This window comes from Microtus ochrogaster, chromosome 8, assembly GCF_000317375.1.
Source record: "Microtus ochrogaster isolate Prairie Vole_2 chromosome 8, MicOch1.0, whole genome shotgun sequence".
In the NCBI taxonomy this organism is placed as follows: domain Eukaryota; kingdom Metazoa; phylum Chordata; class Mammalia; order Rodentia; family Cricetidae; genus Microtus; species Microtus ochrogaster.
In genome coordinates, this window is record NC_022015.1 from 43,722,094 (window position 1) to 43,745,453 (window position 23,360).

Below are 23,360 nucleotides of genomic sequence, written 5' to 3' on the forward strand. Positions count from 1 at the left end.
AGACCTAAACAGAGAACTCTCAACAGAGGAATCTAAAATGGCTGAAAGACACTTAAGAAAATGTTCAACATCCTTAGTCATCATCAGAGAAATGCAAATCGAAACACCTCTGAGATTCCATCTTACACCTGTATGAATGGCCAAAATCAAAAACACTGATGACAACTTATGCTGGAGAGGTTGTGGGGTAAAGAGAACACTTCTGCTTTGCTAGTAAGAGTGCAAGCTGGTACAACCCCTTTGGATGTCAGTGTGGCGATTTCTCCGAAAATTAGGAAACAACCTTCCTCAAGACTCAGTAATACCACTTTTGGGTATATATCCAAAGGATGCCCAATCGTGCCACAAGGACATGTGCTCAATTATGTTCGTAGCAGCTTTGTTTGACATAGCCAGAACCTGGAAACAACCTAAATGCCCCTTGACTGAAGAATTGATAAGGAAAATGTGGTACATTTACATAAAGTGAAGAAAGCCAGCCTACAAACCACAATCCCAAAGAATTTAGACAACACTGCAGACACTAAGAGAGACTTTCATAGATATTATGTACATGTAAAGTAGAAAGTAGAAAAAGACAAGATCTCCTAAGTAAATTGGGAGCATGGAGACCTTGGGGAAGGATTGAAGTAGGGAGGGGAGAAGGGAAAAATCTAGAGCTCAATAAATATCAACAAAAGAAAATTAAAAAAAAAAAAAGATCAGGCTATAGGTAAAGCCTGGATTAATTAGTGATTCTTGTGGGGAGAATCTAGGCCATTGTGAATGTGACAACCCCGGGCCAGTGGTATGGATGCAGTCTGTAAGAGGCAGGCTGAGGGGGCCAGAAAGCAGGGTCCTCATAGTCTCTGCGTCAGTCCCTGCCTCCAGGTTCACCCTTCTTGAGTCCCTTCCTGTCCTAACTTCCTACAGTGGTGGTCAATATGTGTAGAAGAGTAAGTCTAAACCCTTTCCCTCCAATTTGCTTTTGGTCATCATAGCAACAGTAATGCAAACTAAGGCAGGCCAAAGCATACAAAAACCAAATCTCACTATAGCTGCAAAGAGAAGTGAAACAACTTTAAACACTCCAGAAAACCTTATTAAAACATGCACACTTCTACTAAATGGTATAGTTAATATTAAAATTCAATAGATCAAAGAAGGTTCTATGAGAGAGTAAAATGCTAGAGTTGCAAAACAATCACTGAAATTATTTCCATGTTCATTTAATCTTGGGACAAAAATAAAACAAACATATCCAACCGTGTATTCTTATGTGTTTTTCACTAGCACATACAGTAAAATTTCAAACATGCCTTTCAAGATGGGGCTTGTAGGTCTCATCTCTTGGGTCATCTTTGAATGGTATTTCCTCTTCACTGATTAACATCTCTTCCTCCTCCTCTTCCTCATCACTACTATAAATAAACAAACAAATAATAAATTCTGATTCCAAGGATTATCTAATTAGGAGTGAATTAGAATACTTATATACCACCAAAAATCCACATCATCTAAAATGTTCAACCTTATGACCTGATTAGACTACATCCTAAACAATATACTTAAAACTCAGACTATATAAATAAGATATACTACAAAATTTTAAGTAAAAAATTAAATAACTGCCCAATAGTATGAAGACTTAGACAACTGACTTTGTAATTCAGTTGTAACTGTCTGATGTGTTGTATCACAAAAGACTTAACCAACATTAAACTACCAAAGTACTATGAAAGACACTGGCAAGGCACTTATATTTCTGTGCCCAAAAGAGAATAACCAGAGAAGATACTCAAAACATGCCTTTGGAATTAGGAAACTAAGTCTCCTAATGTTTTATGGTCCATTTAAAATCAGATATGGAATATTAAGTGTGATATATTAAAAATGAAAATAACAGTTCAACATTCTATCAAATAAAAAGTCTCAATCATTTAATACAATTGAGTATTCAAGATATAAGTATGAAATAAACGTTATACCTAATGCCACCGGGAGACAGAGGTTCTTCTCGAACTTCTAGAAAATTAAACCAAAATTTATTGAGACACACACACATGAGATATTTTCTTTTCATACCCAAAAATTAAGTAAAATCACTGTATGAAGGAGCTCTGTAAATGGAGAGTATCTACAATGTACCCAAAACAAATCCTACCTACATTACCACCTGTCCCCCGAAATTAAGATATTCAGCATTACATTTAAGGTTAAAGAACCAATCAGGTATTTGAGTAACCATATTATATTTACATCGTACCATATTCAAGTTGATCTGTAATTGGTTCTGACTTGCAGACGAGTTGCAACGAACTAGTCTTGGACCTAGAGCTCCGAGTATTCTCAGTGTCTCGCAGGCGAGAAATAGATGTCCTGCTACTACTGCGCCAGCCTCGGCTAGGCCTAGTTGCAGAAATGGAAACTTCCTGAGGGAGGATAGAATCATCTTCTTTCTCTTCCTTGGGATCTAGAAGAAAACATAATTCAAGTTTCAGCTAAATAGTGAAATAACCACACTTATACGTCTAATTAAAATAAAATCAAGACAACACTGAAATAAAATGGATCTTTACTTCGCCCCTACAGGTTCATATATTTGAATGTTTCATTATCATGGAGTGTGACCTTGTTGGGGTTGGTATGGCCTTGTAGGAGGAAGTGTGTCACTGGTGGGTGGACAGGCTTTGGGGTTTCATATGCTCAAGCCAAGTCCAGTAGCTCTCTGCCTGCAGATCTGGATGTAGAGTTCTCAGTTACTTCTCCAGCATCATGTCTGCCTATATGCCACCACCCTCTCCACCATGACAACAATGGGCTAAACCTCTGAAAAAGTTTGCCCCGTCATGGTACTTCATCACAGCGATAGTATACGACAACTGTGGTAGGTCGTGTTCTTATACTCCATCATTCAGACTGAGATAGAAGAAGGATCATGAATTCAAACTAGTGAGAGTATAAAAAACAGACAAACAAACCCAATGGCAAATTGCTCACCAGAACTGAATGGTCAGAACCTACTGCAGAAGAGACCATATACTTTGGTTGCAAGACAAAAATCAAGCTGGAACTGAATTGGACACTCAACTTTACAGGGCTGAGAGGTGCTATGCACACTGTTGGGAAAGTCATCAGTCTCATCTAATTGTGAATCCTGCATTCTACAATACTGCCAGGCAAGATGTATCTATCCATTTGTATAAAAGTGGCATGACTGTTATAGGGGTGATCTATTACTTTCTAAACTGGATTTGAGGCTCATTCCATCAGAGAAAATTCATGTCTGTTAGGAATAACTTCGTCAAAAATCCCAGTTGGTAGGGAGGTGGGATATGCTCTCGGAGGGAAAACCTATTACTGTTGTTTCCCTAACCAGACATAATGTCACATTGTTTTCATTTATGTTTACATCTAGTGATTAGTGCTTTCTCAGCCTTGATTGAGTAGTAAGTTAATATAGAGATTCTTAACTGATCAAAATTCTGAGAATAAGTGACTGTTGAGTGCTCAGCACTGTCCAGGACATCTACACTACCCATTCAGGGAAGGGAGGGAAGTATGTAAGAATCAAAATATGGGAGACTGTGTTGTAAAATGCTATGTTCTGAATCTGACATGGCACCTGCACTCATAAAAAGCCAGTGGTTGTAGTTATTTGCCTAAGACTGGGGTCTTCAACGTAAGATTTCACCTTTCTCTAAGCTGTCAATGTCTCTGTAAATTGCCCTTGTCCCAACATTCATGCAAGCAACCTTAATTAAATACAGAGGTGTGTGTGTGTATATATACAAATACAAAAAAAATATGGCATACGGCTTTCAAACATACAAACAAAAATCTTAACCCATTTATAATGACATCAACAGAGCAGTACATTCTGATATTTATACAAATGTATGACAACACACTGTATGACCACGGCAAGGTTTCAAGAAAACAGGCACTTGAACACAGATGTTAGGTTATTAGTAAAAGCAATTCTATTAGAGTGGAAGGCCCAAGGATAATCTTTATAGATCATGCTTTGTATTCTGAGCCCAGTGGTGACAAGTGTCATCTTTTGCAACATTAATTCTCCTACTGAAATATCTTCACATGTTGTTCTAGCTTCAACCATCCCAAATACAAAAATCTAGGCTCACAACTTAGTAGTTAATCCTAACAAATATTTCAAAACAAAATAAACCTCCAGACTTTCAAAAATATTAAATAGATCACTTCAATAATATTATGATGTCAGCATCACCCTAACACCAAAGCAAAAACAAACAAAAAACCAAAAAAATCCTCTACATACCAATCGATATTTCCTATAAACCAAATGCTATGGCATATTTAAGAGAATCAATATATGGTTTTGATATTCAAAATAAAATATGTATCAGTAAAACGAATAAAATCATTTCAACATAGATAAACTAACAAAAGCACACATACTCCCCTAAGCATACTCGGTTGCAAAAATAAGTCTTCTACCTAAGTAGAAAGTCATGGATGACCTCTTTACTTCTATTTAATAGTCTACTAGAAATTCAAGCCTCAACAATTAGGGAAAGGAAAACAAAGAAAAATAAAGGCAACATCCAAACTGGGGATGACGACAAAATTCCTTTATCATCTGCAGATTAAATGACCTTATATTCATATTGATCGATATCTCCTCTTGTAATAAATTCAGAAAGGTATAGAATAGAAAAATCAATAAATACAATTCTGCCTTAAAATATATCACCAACTGAACAAGCCCCAAAGGAAATTCAGAAAATGCTTCCCCTTTTAAAAGAAAAAATATTGCTAAGAAAATAATCTTTCCAAAACAGATGCACAAACAACATATCTGTAAAAATCCAGATTCTGTTAACCTGATCCTAAAATGCATATGAAAAATCTAGAGACCGAGGAGTAGCCAAAACTATTGAAACAAGAACAAACTTGGAAGACTTTTTCAGAACTTCAAAAGCTATTAGAGGTCACAGGAACCAGTACCGGTAAAAGACTAAACATAATAGCCAATAAACTGAATTGAAACTTTAGCAATAAATCTATCCATCTATGTGCAAAAAAGCTAGTGGGAATGGACATTCTCTTCAACAAATGTTAATGGGAAAACAGTATATACAAAGATTAGGAAGCTAGATTCTTAGCTCTTAAAATTTAATTCAAAATGGATCATATATATATATACGTATATATGTATGTGAAAGACCTAACACTTTAAAAATTCACAGTGAAGATGGTTTATAGAATGGGAGAGATTTACAAATTACATTTGCTACAATACTTTAAGCATATAAAACTTATCTTTCATTTTAAAGAGGCATATAACCAGAAACATAAGCAAAAGATATGAATAAGCATTTCATTAAAGATAAACAAGCTTAAAAAAACCCACCCCAAAACAAAAACCATATGTAAAGATACTCAACAGCAGTCATTAATGAAAGGCAAATCAAAAGCCTGATGAGACCATAATTTCATACTGACTAGGATGGTTATAAAAAAGAAAAGTGTGTTAAAGAGAATTCAGAGAAACTAGAACTGTTGTATATGCAAACAGACATAAGACTGGGCAGGAAAACAGAAAATTCTCAAAACAACACCAAATTATATATATGAGTCAACAGTTCCTAGTTCATGTAATGATTGGATATAATGACCTCCCCCAAAGCTTGGGTACTTAAAACTAAGTCTGAGTTTCAACAGCTTCAGTGCTGAGCCTTCAGAAGTGACAGAATCACAAGAGCTCTATCATCAGATTAATCCACAGATGAATTCATGGCTTAGTGAACTGTTAGGAAGTGGGCTTTCCTTCTGATTGCTATAAAGCAGTTTTTCCTTCACTGTAATATAGTGGCAACCCATAGAAGGAAAAAATTCTTACCAACTCCACATCTAAGAGAGGACTAATACCCAATAATAAAGAACTCAAGAACCTTGATCTAAAAAAACCAAATGACTAATAAAAAAAAATGGGGTACAGAACTAAACACAGAATTCTCAATAGAAGAAACTCAAGTGGTTGAGAAACAAAGAAATATTCAATATTCTTAACCAATCAGGGAAGTGAAAATCAAAACTATTTTGAGATTACATTACAGCATCATTATGGCTAAGATCAATATTGCAAATGACAGCTCATATTGGCAAGGATGTGGAGTAAGAAGAATACTCATACATTGCTGGTGGGATTGCAAACATGTACAGCCACTATGGAAATCAATACGGTGACTTCTCAGAAAACTGGGAATTGTTCTACCTCAAGATCCAGTACCCATATGAGACAGCATCCTACCATAAGGACATTTGCTCAACTATGTTCACTGCTATTCTATTTATAATAGCCAGAAACTTGAAACAATGTTTGTTGATGTCCCTCAATAGAGGACTAGATAAAAAAGTTTACAGGATGGAGTATTACTCAGCTCTTGAAAAGTATGCCATTGCTGGGTGGCAGTGGTGCATACTTTTAATTCCAGTACTCAAGAGGCAGAGGTAGGCGGCTCTCTGTGAGTTTGAGGTCAGCCTGGTCTATAGCATAAGTTACACAGAGAAATCCTGTCTTGAAAAAACAAAAAGCATGCCATCATGAAATCTGCAGGCAAATGGAACTAGAAAAAAACATCCAGAGGTAACCCAGACTTAGAAAGATAAATACTGTATATATTCACTTATCTGTGGATATTAGCCATTAACTGAATGATAACCAAGCTACAGTCATTAGATCCAGAAGTTAAGTCTAGGGGGAACACATATATCTCCCTGGGAGAAGGAAATCTTATGGGTGGATTGATGGTGGGAGTGGGGGATGAGAATGGGAGGATCGGGGGGGGAGCAGGAGAGATGTGCTGAGAAAAGGAATGCAGGGGAGACACAGCTAGATTTGAGGGGCATTTGAGGTGTAGTATGGAAATCTGGTGCAGGGGAAACTTCCCAAAATATATGTGAGCAATCCAAATGAAGTCTCTAAATACGAGGTAGATAGAATCCCAACTAGCCATTTCTTGTCACCAAATGAAGCTTCCACTATTGACATTGGATTACATCCAATTGAATGTGGTAGAAAGGGATCCCACGGAAATCCCCAAACAATCTAATCTGTTGACAAGACAATAGATTGCTCTCCTTAAACTGACAGTAACACCCCTGTCCCGAAGACAACTTCCACATAACTCATTGAGCATGGAAAAGATGAGCTGGTACTTACATAGAACCTTTACCCCTATGTTCTAGTATCTTTGTTTGGGAAGGCATTCTGCAGGCTACCAAGAAAAATGTAAACATCAACCTAACCATAAAACCTTTGATCTGTAACAGTTTCCTGCCTGTAAAATTATGCTTGGTCAATGGTGGCACAAATCTTGTGAAAATAATCAACCAATGTCTGCTTGGACTTAAGATCCACTCTGCGAGATGGAACATACCCAATACTGCTTGGGTGACCAAGGTATTAGATAGCCCAATGATCTAGGGTAAAACTAAATACTATTGGTCTTTTAAAAAAAAGGGTAACAATAAAATGACTTCCTAATGATATTCTGCTATATTCAGACCAGTGCCTTACTGAGCTATCAGCAGAGAAGTCTCCTCCCACAGCATACAGGAACACATATAGAGACCCACAGCCACACATTACATAGAGAGACAGATATTGGAACACAGATCTACATGGGATGTCTCCATTAAATTCCTCTCCTCAGAGCTCAGAGAACCTCTGGAAGGAGAGGCAGAAAGTGTTTAAGAGTCAGAGAGAAAAGAGGACACCAAGAGAACAAGGGCCCCCTAAATCAAAGGAACTATGAACTCACAGGGACTGAAGCAGCAAGCACAGGCCTGACATGGATATGCACAGGTCTCTTAAAATATATATTATTATAGCTTTCAGTTTAATAACTTAAGTATTTTTATGGGGTGTGTGAACGATCGTGTATCTGATTCTTGTGACTTCTCATGGGGTTCTTTTCCTTCTGTTGGTTTGCCTTGCCCAACTTTGATGTGATGATCGTAGTTTTATTTTGTTGAATTTGGTTGTTATCTCTTAGACACCTGTTCTTTTCTAATGAGACAGAAAGGGAATGGATATGAATAGGAGGGAAGATAGGGAGGAATAAGGAGGAGTAGAGGGCAGGGAAATTGTAATCAGGATATATTGTATAAGAAAAGAATGTATTTTTAATAAAAAGGGGAAAATAACTGTGCCTCACTACAGGTCCAGAAACAGGCCAAATGGCAATGAATGGAAACTTCTGAAGCAAGGAGTTCAAATAAATCTTTCATTTTTTGTAACCTGTTTTCTCAGGAATTTTACCCTGGCAAAACCAAGTCACATGTCAAAACATGAAAACAGGGATTTAATAAAACAAATGCTTATACTGAAATAACTATCACAATTCATTATGGCCAAAATGTACAAACACAAACATTTATCATATCCAGCAAAGAACCGAAGTTTCATGGTTGTTAACTCTTAATACTAATATGCTTGTTCTGTGGTGCCTAGTTGTCAGCCTGAACGCCAATCTACATCAGTTGAAAGACTTTAAGACTTAGGTTTTGGGAAGAAATTCAATCTCAAAACTGTACCAGAAACCCCAAATTTCCAGTCTAGAATTTAGATTAAAAAGTCTAAAATCAACAACTTGATTTCTACCTTGCTGGTTGATCCTCAGTTTCTCAAAATTAATTTTTAACTGACAAGTAATTACACTTAGTGATATAGTAAATGCTTCTAATTTAACCTTGTCCCAGCACCTACTTCAAATGCATTCTTAGCATTATAATAAAGGAGGCAAGGCTCATTCAACTATCAATCTTCTTTTTTTGTCTGTTTTTAGAGAAAGTGTTTCTCTGCGACCCTCGCTGTCCTGGAACTATGTAGATCAGGTTGGCCTCAAAATCAGAGATCCACCTGCCTCTGTCTCCTAAATGCTGGGATTAAAGGAGTGCACTACCACTGCCAGGCCAGTTTCCAATTTTTAATACCACATCCAAATGCCTTAAGAGTGTAGCCACGAATAAAATCTCCAGGTGTCTCTGAAGGCCTGCAGTACCATGAACGTCTGGGTCACGCCTGCCCTAGTCTTCAATAGCCCCTGCTTGTTGCTTTCTCTCCTCTCCCTTACTATGCTAACGTGCATGTGACCTGTGCCTATGCCACTACTCTCCAGAGTCTGTGAATACTAAAAACTCCTCTAAGTGTAGCTTTCTGCAGTAAGATCGAGGAGGAAGCGAATCCACTCTACAAGGAACACATGAAGGTGAATCCTTGTGGTTGCTGCTCTTTTGTCTCAGTCTTTGGTGATTGCTAGCTAAGCTGGAGAAACTTAGAAGTTATGCTCAAAGCATGCACAAAATGTGTTTATATTATAAAGTTTCAATTAAGCAAATTAACATAATTGCCAGCTTACTAATTTGCCATTTATGTAAGAATAACACTAAGAATGACTTTAACAATCTTGAAATGTATATTACGTTTTTACTTATTGTGCTAAAGTACAGTACAATGAAATGTACTCCTGGATTCTAAGCAAAACCTGTACCCTATCATAACAGACCCCCTTTCACCTTAGTCTCTAGTAACCACTCTGCTACTTGTGTAACAGAATAATTTACAACTCATGTAACATTTAAGTAAATACTGCAACATTTTTCTTTCTCAGTCTGGCTAATTTCATGTAATGTTCTCTACTTCTATCTGTAAATGACAATTTCCTTTTTCCTAAAGGATATGATGTATTAAATTATGTAATTTACATTTACTTTTTGTTGTTCTTATTTGCTGGAGACAAGGCTCCTACTTTGTAGCTCAGGTTGGCCTGGAATTTGTGGCAATCTTTCTAAGCCATACATATGAGTGCTAGAGTTTACAAGTTTGAGCCATCTACAAACACTAAACAAAACCCCTACAGTTATAAATACTGATAAACTCAGAATAAAATTATCAGCTCAAACTTAAAACTAGTATCAAAAAGAACTGTTATGTGTTAGTGATGATCGAGAAAAAAGAATACCACACTACAAGCTAATCTGAAAACTGGTAAAGAGGTTTCTCAAAAAACTAAAAACAGAAAATAGTTCAGCCAAGAAATGATAAATTATTGCAGTCTAATTTGTCAAATTTTGGGGGATAAACTGGTGACTTCTTTGCCAAGTTTCCTTTCTGATTCTTGGAATGTAAAGCTTGTACTGCAAATACCAGCCAGAAGTACTATATACAAGTGTTGATCACTTTTGTCTAGCAAGATTATTATTACTACTTATAAAGCAAAAGATAACACAATAAAGAAAACTAGGTTTATAAAGTTTTATAGAGGCAAAGTTATAAACAGAATCAACAAATAAACAGCTAGGCGACAAGTTGAGCGTTTAGGATCAATGAAACCAGCAGGTGAGCAGAAAATACAAGCTTCCTTTTTTTAAACTGAACCGACATTAGATTAGTGAAGACATGGAGGAGAGATAGGAGTTTGAAATGAAAATTTCCAGACCTGTCAGGCGGGGGCACACGCCTTTCATCCCAGCACTCAGGAGGCAGAGGCAGGTGGATCTCTGTCAGTTCAAGAGCTAGTGACAGGACAAGCTACAGAAATCCTGTTTTCATCTTCCCCCACCTGCACAGCTACCCACCATGCTGGAACTTCCAGATTAAAAAACTCAAGAAAAAATAATTCCCACAGTACTTCAAAAATTTTCTTCAAGAAAACTATATTTTCAGCTCTAATAAAAACAACTGCCTTTAAAACCTTTTTTTAAAAAATGAGAACTAGCCTTGTACCCATTACTTATCTGCACTTCCCCACAGAGTAAGAGCTCCAAGGTGATTTCTGAGTAAGGAACACAGACTTTCCACATAGTAACAAGAACCTTGCTAGATAAAACAATGTCTTCTTCTACCTGTATATCAGATATTAGCTTTACATTCCAAGAATCAGAGAAAGAAACTTGTGAAAAGAACTTGATGAAGAAATCACCAATTCAAGTTACTGGCTCCTAACCACACTGTCGTAAGTTCAAATAGCATAAACATCCAATGTTTGAATGTAACTTAAATAGTTGCAATGCATACTTTACAAAGAATAGAAAAAAAGGTCACTTAAGAAATTGCAGATATAATAAATGTCACACACACTTTAGCAATAAGCTAAATCAAGAAGATTCTGAGTTAGGCTAGCTTGGGCAACATAATGGGGTTGTCTCTCCACCAAATATAGCAATGTATAATTGGACCTTAAAAACTCACTAGTTAATTCTACAAATTAAGTTAATTCCAGGAGCTGAAAATTGTCCATGTTAGACGAGATCAAAAGTACAAAGTACAAACAAGAAATGAAATACAATTAAGGAGTTATTTTGTCCAGCTTAGAATTTAAATTCAAAGATCACAACTAAAGATTAGAAAAAAGGAAAAATTGTCATAACAGTACAGAGGCATTTTAATAACTCAATTTGCAAAATCAGAATGAAGTTTCATATTAAAAATGAAACATTTGCTTCCTTTTATAATCTAGATAAGCAGAAATCTACATTCAACATCAACACCTGTATTTCATTTGCTAAACTGTAAACAGATTTAAATGACTTAATGATTTTTTTCAATTATTTACCATGGTAAAATCTTAGCATACTTTCCACATTCTTTAAACTATGAGTCTACCAGTTATCAAGATTTACCTATACTTTACTATTATTACATGTAATTTTGTTACTTCTTAATAAATGGCTAGCTTTAAAAATTAGAGTGGTTTTTAAATTATAACCCATTATTGAGTTTCTAAATTCAAAGACATTATATTTTCCAAATCTGCTTGCGGTGTCATCTAAAGAAAATCGAACTCTTTCAGCAGGTCTACAGCCTAAAGTAACCTTTGAATGGAAAGCACTGAATAATTAGGCTGAAGTGCAGTGTCTTTTCTAATAGACTACAAGACAGTGCTATCTATATGCCAAAACAATGAGTCTTACCTTTATCAATTGCTATTTTTTCTATGCACCTGAAAGAAATCAAGAGTCAAACGTTAGATGAGTAATTCTGTGCATGTCTTTAAAACACAAGTATTTATTTTAGATTCATCTCCAGAATAATACAGAAAGCATCTACAATATGGTTAAAGCAGAGCCTAACTTTCAGCAGTGGTAGAAATAACCTATCTATACTGTATATACTATAACACTGTAACTGAGGAAGTCAAGTTTTTTATATGGATATAACCAATAGCACAGAAACAGAATATCATTTGAAATAATTGCTTTATTCATAAAAAAACAAGGAAAATTTTACCAATTTTATTAAAAGTGGTATCTGAAAAAAATGAATGTCCTTATTTTATATATGTACTGAAATGACAACATCTGAGATGTGCTCAAAAACACTTCTGTCTAAAACAGAAGGTAGGTAGGGAGATGTAGCAAGGATGGTAAGATAGATGCCAGTAACTTCCTCTGATAAATACTGATGTTTTATTTTATTATACCACTTTTCCTACTTTGTATTTACTGAACAATCCTACTAATAAAATGTAATTTTAACAGTCCCTAAACTTGACCACTGAATCCAATAAAAATTTCTAAAACGGCAATATGTACACATCTCAAATATTACTTACATATTACAAATTAAATGCAAGCAAAAAGCTCAAAAAGTTATAAGCCTACTGACTTAAAATACAAAGTGACCTCCATGATTTTAATTTGGGATAGCTTCTAAGACATGTAACTGGAAATGCAGTATTTTGAATTCCGTAACTCTTCTCCAAACTCAGAAGTAAACTGGCTTCCTATTTGTATTATAAAGATACCACATAGTATCTAGCAGCATAAAGGCTGCAAATGAAGTTAATGCAATTAAAAGATGTTTTGTGAAAGAAGAGTTGTCATTGTGCCTCATTTTTAAAAGCGTATTATGATGACTTTAGTTGTCATAAACTTCACCATTGACAAGTATTGTGAACCACCTTTACTTTAGGAAATGGAGCACTAAAAACACACCTGCTGGATGCCTGAGGTGTTTTTCAAATAGTTCAATGTTTCTACAATCATTCTAACCTCCCCCCAGATTCCTGACCACTCAAGATTCCAGTGCTGTGCAACTGAAGTCTTCTAGAAACAAAAAGCTTGTGTTTGTCTATTCAGAATATTCACCTCACTATCCACAACCCTTCAAGCAAACACAGCAAAAAAAAGTACAGATTACTATTTTACTTTTGTCAAAATAACTCCACAAAGAACTCTGAACTCCATACACCAAAAGAGTAAAACAACTCTCTTCATGTGTCATTCATCTGAACCTAAAGAAGACTTCCAAAAATATTCAAGGCGTTGTTTAAAAAGGCTATGCAACAACTACATTTTAAGTTTCAAGACTTATTTGTTAAAGAGTTTTAAAATTTGGAATACACAGATATTCAATTTTATGTTATAGAATAAAGATATTTTGCCTCCTATCCTAGGAGACAAATTTGGTTTCACTGTTTGCACATCGATATTTTAATTCATTAAAAACAGAAAAGTCAGGCAGGGTGATGCATGACTTTTATCAAAGCACTTGAGAAGCAGTAGACGACCGACAAATCTGTCACAAGGAGGTACAGTATGGTATACATACAAAGTTCCAGGCAAGGGATACATAGTGATGCCCCATCTTCAAGCAATTAAACAAGCAGAAAACCTCACAAAGAAACACATCAAAAAGGAAAAATAAAACATGTAAGAAATAAGTCAAAGGATAAAAATCATATTCTTAGACTTATTGTACCACCACATGCTTCTAGAAGCATATCCACAATTAAAACAAGAATCACAGCTAAAACAGAGAGAACGATGAGCTTAATTCTTAACATGAACACAAATTTTGTACAAATTGAATTTAAATTACTAACTGCTAGCCATTTAGGTAATTTGTGTATGAAACTAGCATTTAACTTGATGCCTCCCTCCAGAACATACTCACTGAAACTGTATTATCTTAATTCTCAAAAACTTTGATGTGAATTAAGTTGTTATACATTCAAGTTTATGAATGTATAACCCATTATTCAGCTGTAGAGCTCCTGAGGAACAGCTCTCAAGATGTGGTGACTTGTTCAGGGTCACTTAGCCAGAGTAGTAAAAGCTGACAGATCACATTTACAGTCTGAACATCAAGTCCAAGCTTTTTTCCCACTATAATTTAGTAATACACGTTTTAGTTGATCCAAATCTATGTTTTTGATATTTTAAACAATTTTGTACATTTTTTTGTTTCTAATTGGGAGAAAGAAATACAGGTCAATACCCAATTCCATAGGATTTTGTAGGCAAAAAAGCAGGAATATGAAAAATGGATGAAAAAGTAACTAGGGAGGGAAAGATCTAAAAGGAACAAATTAACAGAAAGATTAAATTTCTTATCTCCTTTTTAAATGTTATTTCATTTGGAAGAGATTAATTAAGGTCAGAGTTCAGTACACCGACCCTCAAAACTGCATGTCTCAAAGGATTAAATAGAAAAGTGAGTTCAAAAACAATGATGTCACTGACCATCTGCAAACCGAGTTTAATGAGTGCTAATCAACGTTCCCTTCCTCAGCAAGGTCCTTGAAGACAAGGCCAGGTCTAATTTAATTTTCTAATGCTTAAAGGAGTTAGAATACTAGTCCCAGTTACTTTTCAAACAAGAACTGTGGAGATGAAACTGTGTTGTGATTTCTCTGACGTGTAAGCCACTGAATAAGTAAAATGTGCAATAAAAATGAAAATTCATTTTTAAGAATGTAAAATTGTATAATCTTAAATACACGACCAAGGGATAAGTCTGAAGGCAAAAGAATGTAAAGATCATTCTAACTATGTATAGTACTAGATGAGAAGGAAGATTAAGATTGCCTCTTCCCCTCCACAACAAACACTGTGATCAAAAACCAACCAAGCAAGCAATCATAGTCATCCCAGATCAACTGCTTCCACAATTCATTATATTGTGGGATTCAAAATGTCCATCAGCACTTCTACCACACAGGAAAAAGTAAGACACTACTCCACATATAATTTAATTTGATTCAATTACTTTACTCTCAAGTGCCACGTTAAAAAAATCTAAAATACTTGTTTAAGTAAGATAATAGAAAAGCACGCAACTTTACAAAACCGACACAAAAACACCAGTACAAAGTACTGTCTCTGATAGGGCACCACTTTTCAACACAGCAGATTGAATTCGGTATTTTACTGTGTGGGACACTGTGTGAAATGGTTCCACAATGTATTTAATACACACAAACTCAAGTTCTGAAACTTATACCTCCCCCAGTATAACTGCGCATAGATGAAGAAACCAAGATACACGTAAAGAATTTGTCTACGAAATTTATGCTCAATTAGAATTAATGATTTACATTTTTTCAAGTTTGTGAGTTAAATACATATACGCGTTTAAGATTTTTGTAAGCACGTACATACAGCAGTTACAACTCTTAATTCAGTTTAAAAATTTGTAATCAGAAATTTGTAATTTAATTTTGAAATAGGACTGTTTTTAAGCTTTATAAATGTTCCCAGTCCAAGGTAAGTCAAGCCCTACTTGATTTGTACTCTACTGGAAGGTTGCTGGTTATCTGAAACAGAAAAAAATCCCTGCCCTTTGATTTTCTCTGCCCCCTTTCTCATTTGTAAATCATAAAATTGCTAACAGTGAATAGCTAATTTGATTAAAACGTGTAACTTATAAAACTCATGTATTTAACTATTTTTAACTCTAATGATCAATTTAAAATATTTAAGCTCCTGGCCATCTGCTAAGGGCCTCTATTAGTTCAAAGTAGTAATTCAGATCAAATTTTAAGAATGAAGTACCTACGTCAGAATCTAGGCATAAAGAAAAAGTACTACACATCTAGTTTGGTTATGTAAAATTGGCACAGCAAGTTTTCATCCTGAGGACAAAAATGAACGTGACGATTTAGGGGGACGAGAAAGGGGACATTTTTAAGTGGTTGGCAAGCTAGTTAATAAGGTCGGGCAAAAACACTCTCCAGGGCTAGAATGGTGCTGTGGGAAGACTGGAAGCCATAGGCTGACAAAGGGGGCGCAAAAGCCAGAGGACTGAGGAGGCAGAGGGCATGCAGCCTACAGAGTGACTTCGGGCGTGGGCTGCCGGCCACAGGCTGCGGACGGCCGCCAGCGGCGTGACATCTGGCGTGCCGAGCCGGCAGGGGGCAGAGCAAGCGGGGTGTCACGTGGAGCGGGTGCTACGGGAGCCGGGAGGGTAGCGAGGATCAGAGGGGGGTCTTCCCCAAAGCCTCAAAGACAGTTACTCACTGGAGTCGCGGACTCTTCTTGCCCTGAGCAGGAGACGGGGGCTTCGCGGCCGCGAGCTGCTGCCCCGGGGCGTCGGGAGGCCTGTTGCTGGGGCTGCTCCTCCGCCGGCGGGGATACTCGGCCTTCCTCCGGCGGGACACAGCGGCGGCGGCGGCGGCCGCAGCGGCCCGGCCGCGGTCCCGACCTCCCCTCAGAACGCGGCTGCTCGCGGTCCCTGCAGGCGCCGCCGCCGCCGCCGCCACGCCGGGCCGGGGCTCGTCCGAAGCTGCGTCGGCCGCCGCTGCCTGGCCCCCTTCCTGGTCCTGCTGCTGCGGGGATCGCGGCTCCTCCGTCTCCCCCGGCATCGGGGCTCGTCCGTCCCCCACCCCTGCGTCCCAGGCGGCGGAGGCGGCGGCGCCCGCGGCGCAGCTCCCCCCGCCCCCCTAGGCTCCCGGAGAGTCCCGCTCCCTCTCACTCCCAAGCACCTCTCTCCCCCCGCCCCTCCCAGGGCGCTCCCCCCCCCACCCGCGCCCCCTGCCACTCAAGCCCGCGACCGCCGGCGGCGCGCACCCGCGCACCCGCAGAGGCAAGCAATGGACCAATCCGGAAGGAGGATCGGCCTCCGGGCCCCGCCCCTCACGGTCTCGGACTCAGTGTAGCGCACTCAGTGCCCTCCCCCACCCCTCCCTTCAACCAATCAGGAAACGGCTCCGAGGGAGAGCGCGAGGTTTCCTTCCCCGCGCGCCCGTTCTCACCGTTAAACGGCTGCTTCTCGCGACAATCCCAAAGTGACCTTTCCCCCGCCCCGGGCGTTCAGCCCCAGCTAGGGGCGGTGGGAAGGGCAGGGCGGGCGCGGGGCGCGGAGAGGACAAAACGGACCTCGGCCCGCTTCGCGCGCATCACCCCCCCGGCGGCTGCGCGCGCACCTGCCTCCCAGAGGCGCCCCTGCCTCCTCGGGGGCTCTCGCTAGGCTAACAAGCGGCCGGGACGTGGTCCCGCCTCCACCAGGACCCCCACCTTCCTGCTCTGGCCTTTCTGTCCCCAGCGCCGCCGGCTCTCGCGGGGAGAAGGGGTAAATTATTTGAGTTGCCGCTTCTCCTTTAAGAAAAAAAGGCCCCGTCCGTTGCCGGATGAAAGTCTCTGAAAAAATGGCGGCGGTAGGCTGGAGGCGGGGTTAAGGGAACAGCGCGGGATAGTCGGGCCGCGCATGCGCAGGGCTAACTTAGCCCGCGGCATTCTGGGAGACGAAGTCCTCATTAGTCTGTGCTTCCAAGGAAAAGATAGGAAACTAGAGGCCGAGGGAAGTCTGGGAGTTTTTGCCCGATTCACCACGGGAAACGTAGTTTGCTAGTCACACTCCGGAGAGTTTACGTTTTACGTCCCAGAGAGGCACTGCTTCCGGGCCAGGCCTCAACGCCTGCGTACAACTGGCACAAATATTGAGTCAATTACTGGCTAGGGTTTCCGGAGAGGGCAGTCTCCTTCACTCTGTTAAACTGGCGTCTGTGTAAGCTCTTCGAAGTGCCCTCGTCACAGTCCCTACTTCGTCTCCTCTGCGACCTGCTGTCATTCCTCCATCTTGCCTTGACCCTCTCAGCCGTGAGACCCTGGAGGTCAGGGACGTTCGGCTTCTGCCACTTGAATTTCAATAAACCCCGTAGGGACGAATTGGAAGGTTGTTTCCTAGCTGGAACTGGGCAGCACGGACTGGCTGGCGCTGACTGTGGTCCTTGAGCTGGGGAGAGAGAGGGTTAGCGTGACTCCCAGTGATTTATGCGGAGAAGCTGGTGGTCTGTCGTGTTCTCCGCCTGAACGCTGCACGCCTTTGCGGTTTGTAGATGTTTCTGCAGCACAGGAAGCAGAGTCAGAATAGCTGGTTTTGTCTAGCGTGTGCAACTAAGTACCTTCCTGATGGGTAAAGGGGGGCGGAGAGGGGGTTTCCATTTGTTAAGCCGCAGTGGGGATTCTCGGCCTCTTGTGTTGGTTTCCCTCTCATACATTGTGTCGGCATTTCTTCCGTTTTATACATTGTTTGCAGTCCTTAGTTTCCTTTTTTTTTTTTTTTCTTAGTTTCCTTTTTATACATTGTAATCGGAGAACAACTTGAGGGGACTCTTTACCCCTTGCAAATGGAAACATCCCCAGTTAAAGTCTTCACAAGAAGATGAAGATACAAAGTTTGGAGATGTAATTCCGATTTTTACTTTAGTCATTAAACGGCAAACATGCAGTAAAATCCATTGTCCTTTCTAGCATTTGGCCCACTTGCCACACAGATAAAGCAAATGTTTTATAGTCTGTATTGAGTCTTTGACTCTTTCAAAGGACTAGTGTCATCTTCTGTTGTAAAAATGGACAGTATTGAGTAGGAGCGCATTTTCAAGCTGTATTTGCAATGAGCACGTTTGGAACAGCACTGACATCCAATGGCTGCTTATACAAAAAAATACAAAAACCAAGCCCCTTAAAAAGAGGTAGGAGAGCGACTGGCATTCCTTTAAGAAATGCTCACTGTGCTGTAGATGAAAGAGAACATACTGAGTTAAAACTGGTTTATATAACAAGTAGCAAGGCTATCACTTTATTCTGTTCTTTTAGCCAGTTACTATTCCTTGTGCCTGTTTCACTACTGGTGAAACCAGGACAAAACCTACTTCACAGGACCATAATTATAGTTCTTTATGTACTGTCTTCCCAAGGTGGGCCTGTTTTAAATGCTTTCTTCCTTTTGAGATAAACTAAGACACAGGGATAAAATGAAAAGTTGACCTGGCTCATTTTTTGAAGAAATTGTTACAAGGCTATGTGAACTGAACTGGGATTTTGGATAATTCAGATTTTAGTACCTAGTATCTTAAATCTTCTGGATTGATTCTTCCTTCGCCTGTAGATGTTTGCATTTTGGATAACTATATAATCCAGTACTAGAGAACTCAAAAGTGAACCCGCTTCTGTACAACTTTAAAGAATTTGTAATCTGAGCTGGTGGATTGCTCAGCCAATGAAGGCACTTTGCTGACAAGTCTGATGAGTTTGGTCTGTGGGACTCAGGTGGTAGAAGGAGAAAATTGATTCCCACAACTCATGAGTGTCAACAGACACACACACAAAAATAAATGTAATTTTAAAAAGTTTTTAAATTACAGTTTGAGAGTTAAACACATGTAAGCGTTTAAGATTTTTGTAAGCACATACATACAGCAGTTACAACTTATAATTCATGACTTCTGAATAAGAAAATAGAGAACGTGAAATGCAGTTGGTGCTGTCTAATCAAAAATTTTAAGGAAGGAGCCATGCTTCCATGGTCCTTTAGTTTTGGCGGGGGGGGGGAGGGGGTTGGCAGTGGGCTGTGGGATACTTGAACTTGGAAAAAGTAAGGCCTTGTATGTGGTATGTGTTGTAAACTTTGAAACATCAACTTAAAGTCTCTAACCACTCTGACCAATGTAGCATGAAAACCTCGGTCTTGCACAACTTGCCTTTCTCTGTCAGCACTATTTTAAAAAACTGAGCTAATAGAAAAGAAAAGAAAAAATTTGACAAATCAAAAGTGAGGAAGTGCTAAGCAAATACAGGAACCAAAAAGGGTCATAGAAGCTGCTTTGCCCTGGCTTCTTCAGTTCCGTTGTGGTCCCCTTCTTCACCACACACTGAAGCAGTTCACAGTCTTCAGGGCTGGAGCGCCGGCGGTGGGTGTAAGACAATGGAAGAGCTGGGTGAGTGAGGGGCTTTTGAAGATGCTCTAAGGAAGTGTCGACTTGGTTCTCATCCATCCCCATGTGTGATGAGGTGTGTTCTAGCTGAACTGAGGACAGTGTTAAAAGATTTGTTTTCACTTCTGTCCTCAGTTCGAACAAGCATGAGGCAGGAGGAACTCTGATTGTTGGGGGAACTATGGGGTCTCTGCTTGCAGAGGCAGATAGTTGAGAGCTAACCACAGAACAGACACCCAGAGAAGCACTTTTAGAAGGAAAAGTAATTGAAAGTGCTTCCCCTCTTGGCAGCTACTGGAGATCATAGTGTGGTTCCAGATCTCGGTGATGGTGAAAATACGATTTTGGAAGAAAAAGGAAAGAAAGTTGGGAATAAGTGAAGAGAAGGAGGGAAAGGACAAAGAAGAAAACGGGAGAGTAGAGGGGAAGAGCAGTAAGATAACAGTGCAGAGGAAAGAGTCTGTAGAGGCTGCAGAAAGGCCAGACGCTTTCATTTCTCTATAGGTTAGACTACAGAGGTATCCGCACTGTAATGGCTCTTGTTGGCTTTTTGTTTAGAGAAATCTTGAAGGAGCAGATTACTTGGCCAGAAATGCAGTCCTGTTTTTCAACTCTTAGGTCATGAAAGCAATGGTGAAAGTGTCAACAGCTAACCATGCCCAGAGAAATCACAGATTTCAAAGCTCTGGAACTGTAAATCTGCCTCCTTGGGACTCATGTCATACACTTTGGCAATATTCATTCATTCACTTCTTTGTTTACAGCATCCTTAACATGAAGCTACTAACTTTCACCTCTTTTCAAGCTGTATTTATTCAATACAGCTTTTGTACAGTGTTTGTAGCTTTGCAAAAACTGCCAGTAATAAAATTCATAGCGTGTACATTTTGCTTATAAAGAATTATTTAGATTATACTTTTAAGGCTAGAGAAACAGACAAAGGAAGAAGGGGAGAGAAATTAATTATGGAAAAAAAGGGGGTGTTTAGTAAATGCCAATTTTTTTTTTGGCAAGAAAGTGTATTTTGAGACTGGCAAAAGCTATATATTTGGTGTAGAATCCAGATTCTTTTTCTATATAATATTGGTTATTTATTCTCTGAGAATTTACCGCAAGCATATCTTGTGTGGGTATTGAGGGAATTTGCATTTCTCCATGGAGTTTTACCATTTTGTTTTCAGAGGGGATCTTATTTTGCTTTGTTTTATGGATATTAAATTTTACTCAAATTTAGTTAAAAAAGTTAAAAGAACTAATACAGGGGAAACAAAATATGTTAATATAAGTATTACTTTTTTCTTTAAATAAAGAAAAACAAAATACCCTGCTCACCTTCAGGAGCATCTGAATTAATGACAATTTTACGAGTTGTTCTCCTATGCTAGAAGTGTGTTTGCCTTGGTAGCCAATGGAGTAATAACATTTTTTTAAAGTATACTTTTCTGTATTCTGAGGACGATAGTTGTTTAGGGAAATCTAAATGTGAATATAGAAAGTATGCGGTTTTGAAAGCCAACTGTGTAGGTGATTCAGTTAGCTACAAGTCAATGGACTGCTAATGGTCACACATCAGCAGTCTCTTCAAAATGTCACCATCTGCATGGTGTGTGGCGCTGCTTCCCTGGAATCCCAGCTCAGAGGTGGAAGCAGGAAGCTCTGAAGCTTAAGGCTATATTTGGCTATTAGAAAATTTGAGACCAGCCTAGACTATGTAAGAGCCTATCTCAAAAAGCCAGACGTGAGAAGCAGAAGCAGTTAGATTTCTATGAATTTGAGGCTAGACTGGTTTCCATTGTAAGTTCTGGGTCAGCTAGGGCTATATAGTGAGGCCCCGTCTCAAAAAACCAACAAAACACAAGGCAGAAAGTATCTGCCAGGCACAAGAGCTTACACCTGTGATCTGAGCAATGGGGAGGTTAGTTCGGAGAACTGCCCAGAGTTTGAGGACCAACCTGGGCTGGAGCTAGTTCAGGTTTGCTTCGACTAGAGCAAGACCCTGCCTTAACAAATTAGCTACCCCCAAATTTTCTTTCTACTTCTGTAGAAATTGTGTCAAGGACAGGTTGACTCAGGTGGGCAAATCCTCTCTCTCTCCAGTACTGCTTTGGATGTTAGTAGCATGCCTTCACCTAGGTTTTACCTAAATCTTTGCAATTTAGGGATGAGATCATTATAACCTGTGGAGACCCACAGAAGACTTCACTTGTGGGTGAAAGTTGATATTTAACTCCGCAGGTCAAGGACTAGGAAGATGAGCGGCAGTTTTCAGTCCATTTCACTCGCCCCAGTATCTTATATTAGTCACACCAAAATTAGTCATCCAATTTAAATTGTAGACTCTGCATGAAGCAGAATGAGTAGACTCGGGGTATTGGTGAAATGTGCACTCATTGGAAATAGGAAGTGAGACTCCTCTTAACTCAGGAGCTGAGAGGAGAGTTTTAATAGATTTGGCGAGCAGATGCTTCTAAAGATTACTTCATATTTTTGCTGAATGATACTCCTGTCTCATACTCTTTAGTATAGATTGATTCTATTAATCCAGGAAAGCCTTTGAATTTTGATTAGATCAAAGCTTAGAAAATAGAAAAGAGAATGATTCTGTTTTAACAGGTAGAGAATAAAATATTGGAATTCTGAAATCCAGAGTTCAGAATTAATAAAATTAAGATAAAACTTTTGCTTTGTAGTTTTGTTTTCCAAAACCCTTTCATTGTAAAGAATTTAAAAATATACAGAAATAAAGAAAATATTTTAATGAAATCTAAGCCTTCTCAGTTTCAACAATCATTAGCTCTTGACAATCTTATTTCACATCATTTTCAAGAAATTTCAAACATTAAATTTCTTATCTGTAAATATTTCAGCCTTAATATACTACATAAAATGTATATATTTATAGAAACAACCATATTAACAGTACCACACCCACAATAGCTAATAATGTTGGTTCCTCAATATCATGAAATAAAATTATCACACCTAAAATTAATTGAAGTCACTTTAATGTTATTTCACATTCCTAAAATGCTAGCATTTAATATTATTGGCTATGCAGTGTTAAATATTTTTTAAATTTTTTAAATTTCATTTTTTGATCATTTGTCTTATGCATGTAAAACTCATGCTGAGTACTGAATTCTGAATTGCCAAAGAGGATTTATTTTTGCACTTGCCTTTAAGCTTTGATCACAAGTTTGGCAAAATCTCACACAAATACTATCAATCAGTATTATTGATTGATCTAATTTTTAAATTAAAGTTATGACCTAAATTAAAATTAGTTACATGTCTCCTTGGTCTCTTTTATTATATATGTACCTCTGCTGTCTTTTTTTTCTCTTGTTTATTTGTTGAACAGTCTGGCCTAAATAGATTAGCTAGTCCAGTTCAGTT

The 23,360-nt window shown here is 38.7% G+C and overlaps 2 protein-coding genes and 1 non-coding gene across 7 annotated transcripts in view; 1 reads left to right on the forward strand and 2 right to left on the reverse strand.

The window, feature by feature from the left end:
• Positions 1-16,747, reverse strand: part of Zfp91 (ZFP91 zinc finger protein) — a 30,418-nt gene extending 13,671 nt beyond the window's left edge. For 2 of the 4 annotated variants that reach the window (XM_005351995.2, XM_013348067.2), the window contains exons 1-5: positions 16,270-16,746; positions 11,941-11,969; positions 2,246-2,452; positions 1,968-2,004; positions 1,299-1,400 (exon numbers count right to left, since the gene is read on the reverse strand). In XM_005351995.2, coding sequence (XP_005352052.1) covers positions 1,299-1,400; positions 1,968-2,004; positions 2,246-2,452; positions 11,941-11,969; positions 16,270-16,613 — 719 coding nt within the window. In that variant the 5' untranslated portion in view covers positions 16,614-16,746. Of the gene's footprint in view, positions 1-1,298; positions 1,401-1,967; positions 2,005-2,245; positions 2,453-11,940; positions 11,970-16,269 lie in introns of all 4 variants that reach the window. The other 2 variants (XM_026781160.1, XM_005351996.2) reach the window with 2 other exon arrangements.
• Positions 16,748-17,719: 972 nt separating this feature from the next.
• The window catches only part of Lpxn (leupaxin), a 38,998-nt gene continuing 33,357 nt past the window's right edge, over positions 17,720-23,360 (forward strand). Inside the window, exon 1 of one of the 2 annotated variants that reach the window (XM_026781727.1) lies at positions 17,720-17,861. Coding sequence is in view for 1 of the 2 variants with exons in the window: in XM_026781726.1 (XP_026637527.1) it covers positions 18,644-18,722 (79 nt within the window). In the remaining variant the exon portion in view is untranslated. Of the gene's footprint in view, positions 17,862-18,389; positions 18,723-23,360 lie in introns of those variants that run through there. The other variant, XM_026781726.1, reaches the window with a different exon arrangement.
• On the reverse strand, positions 23,059-23,185 carry LOC113456574. The gene has a single exon (XR_003377339.1). It is a non-coding gene; the product is annotated as a small nucleolar RNA SNORA40 (small nucleolar RNA).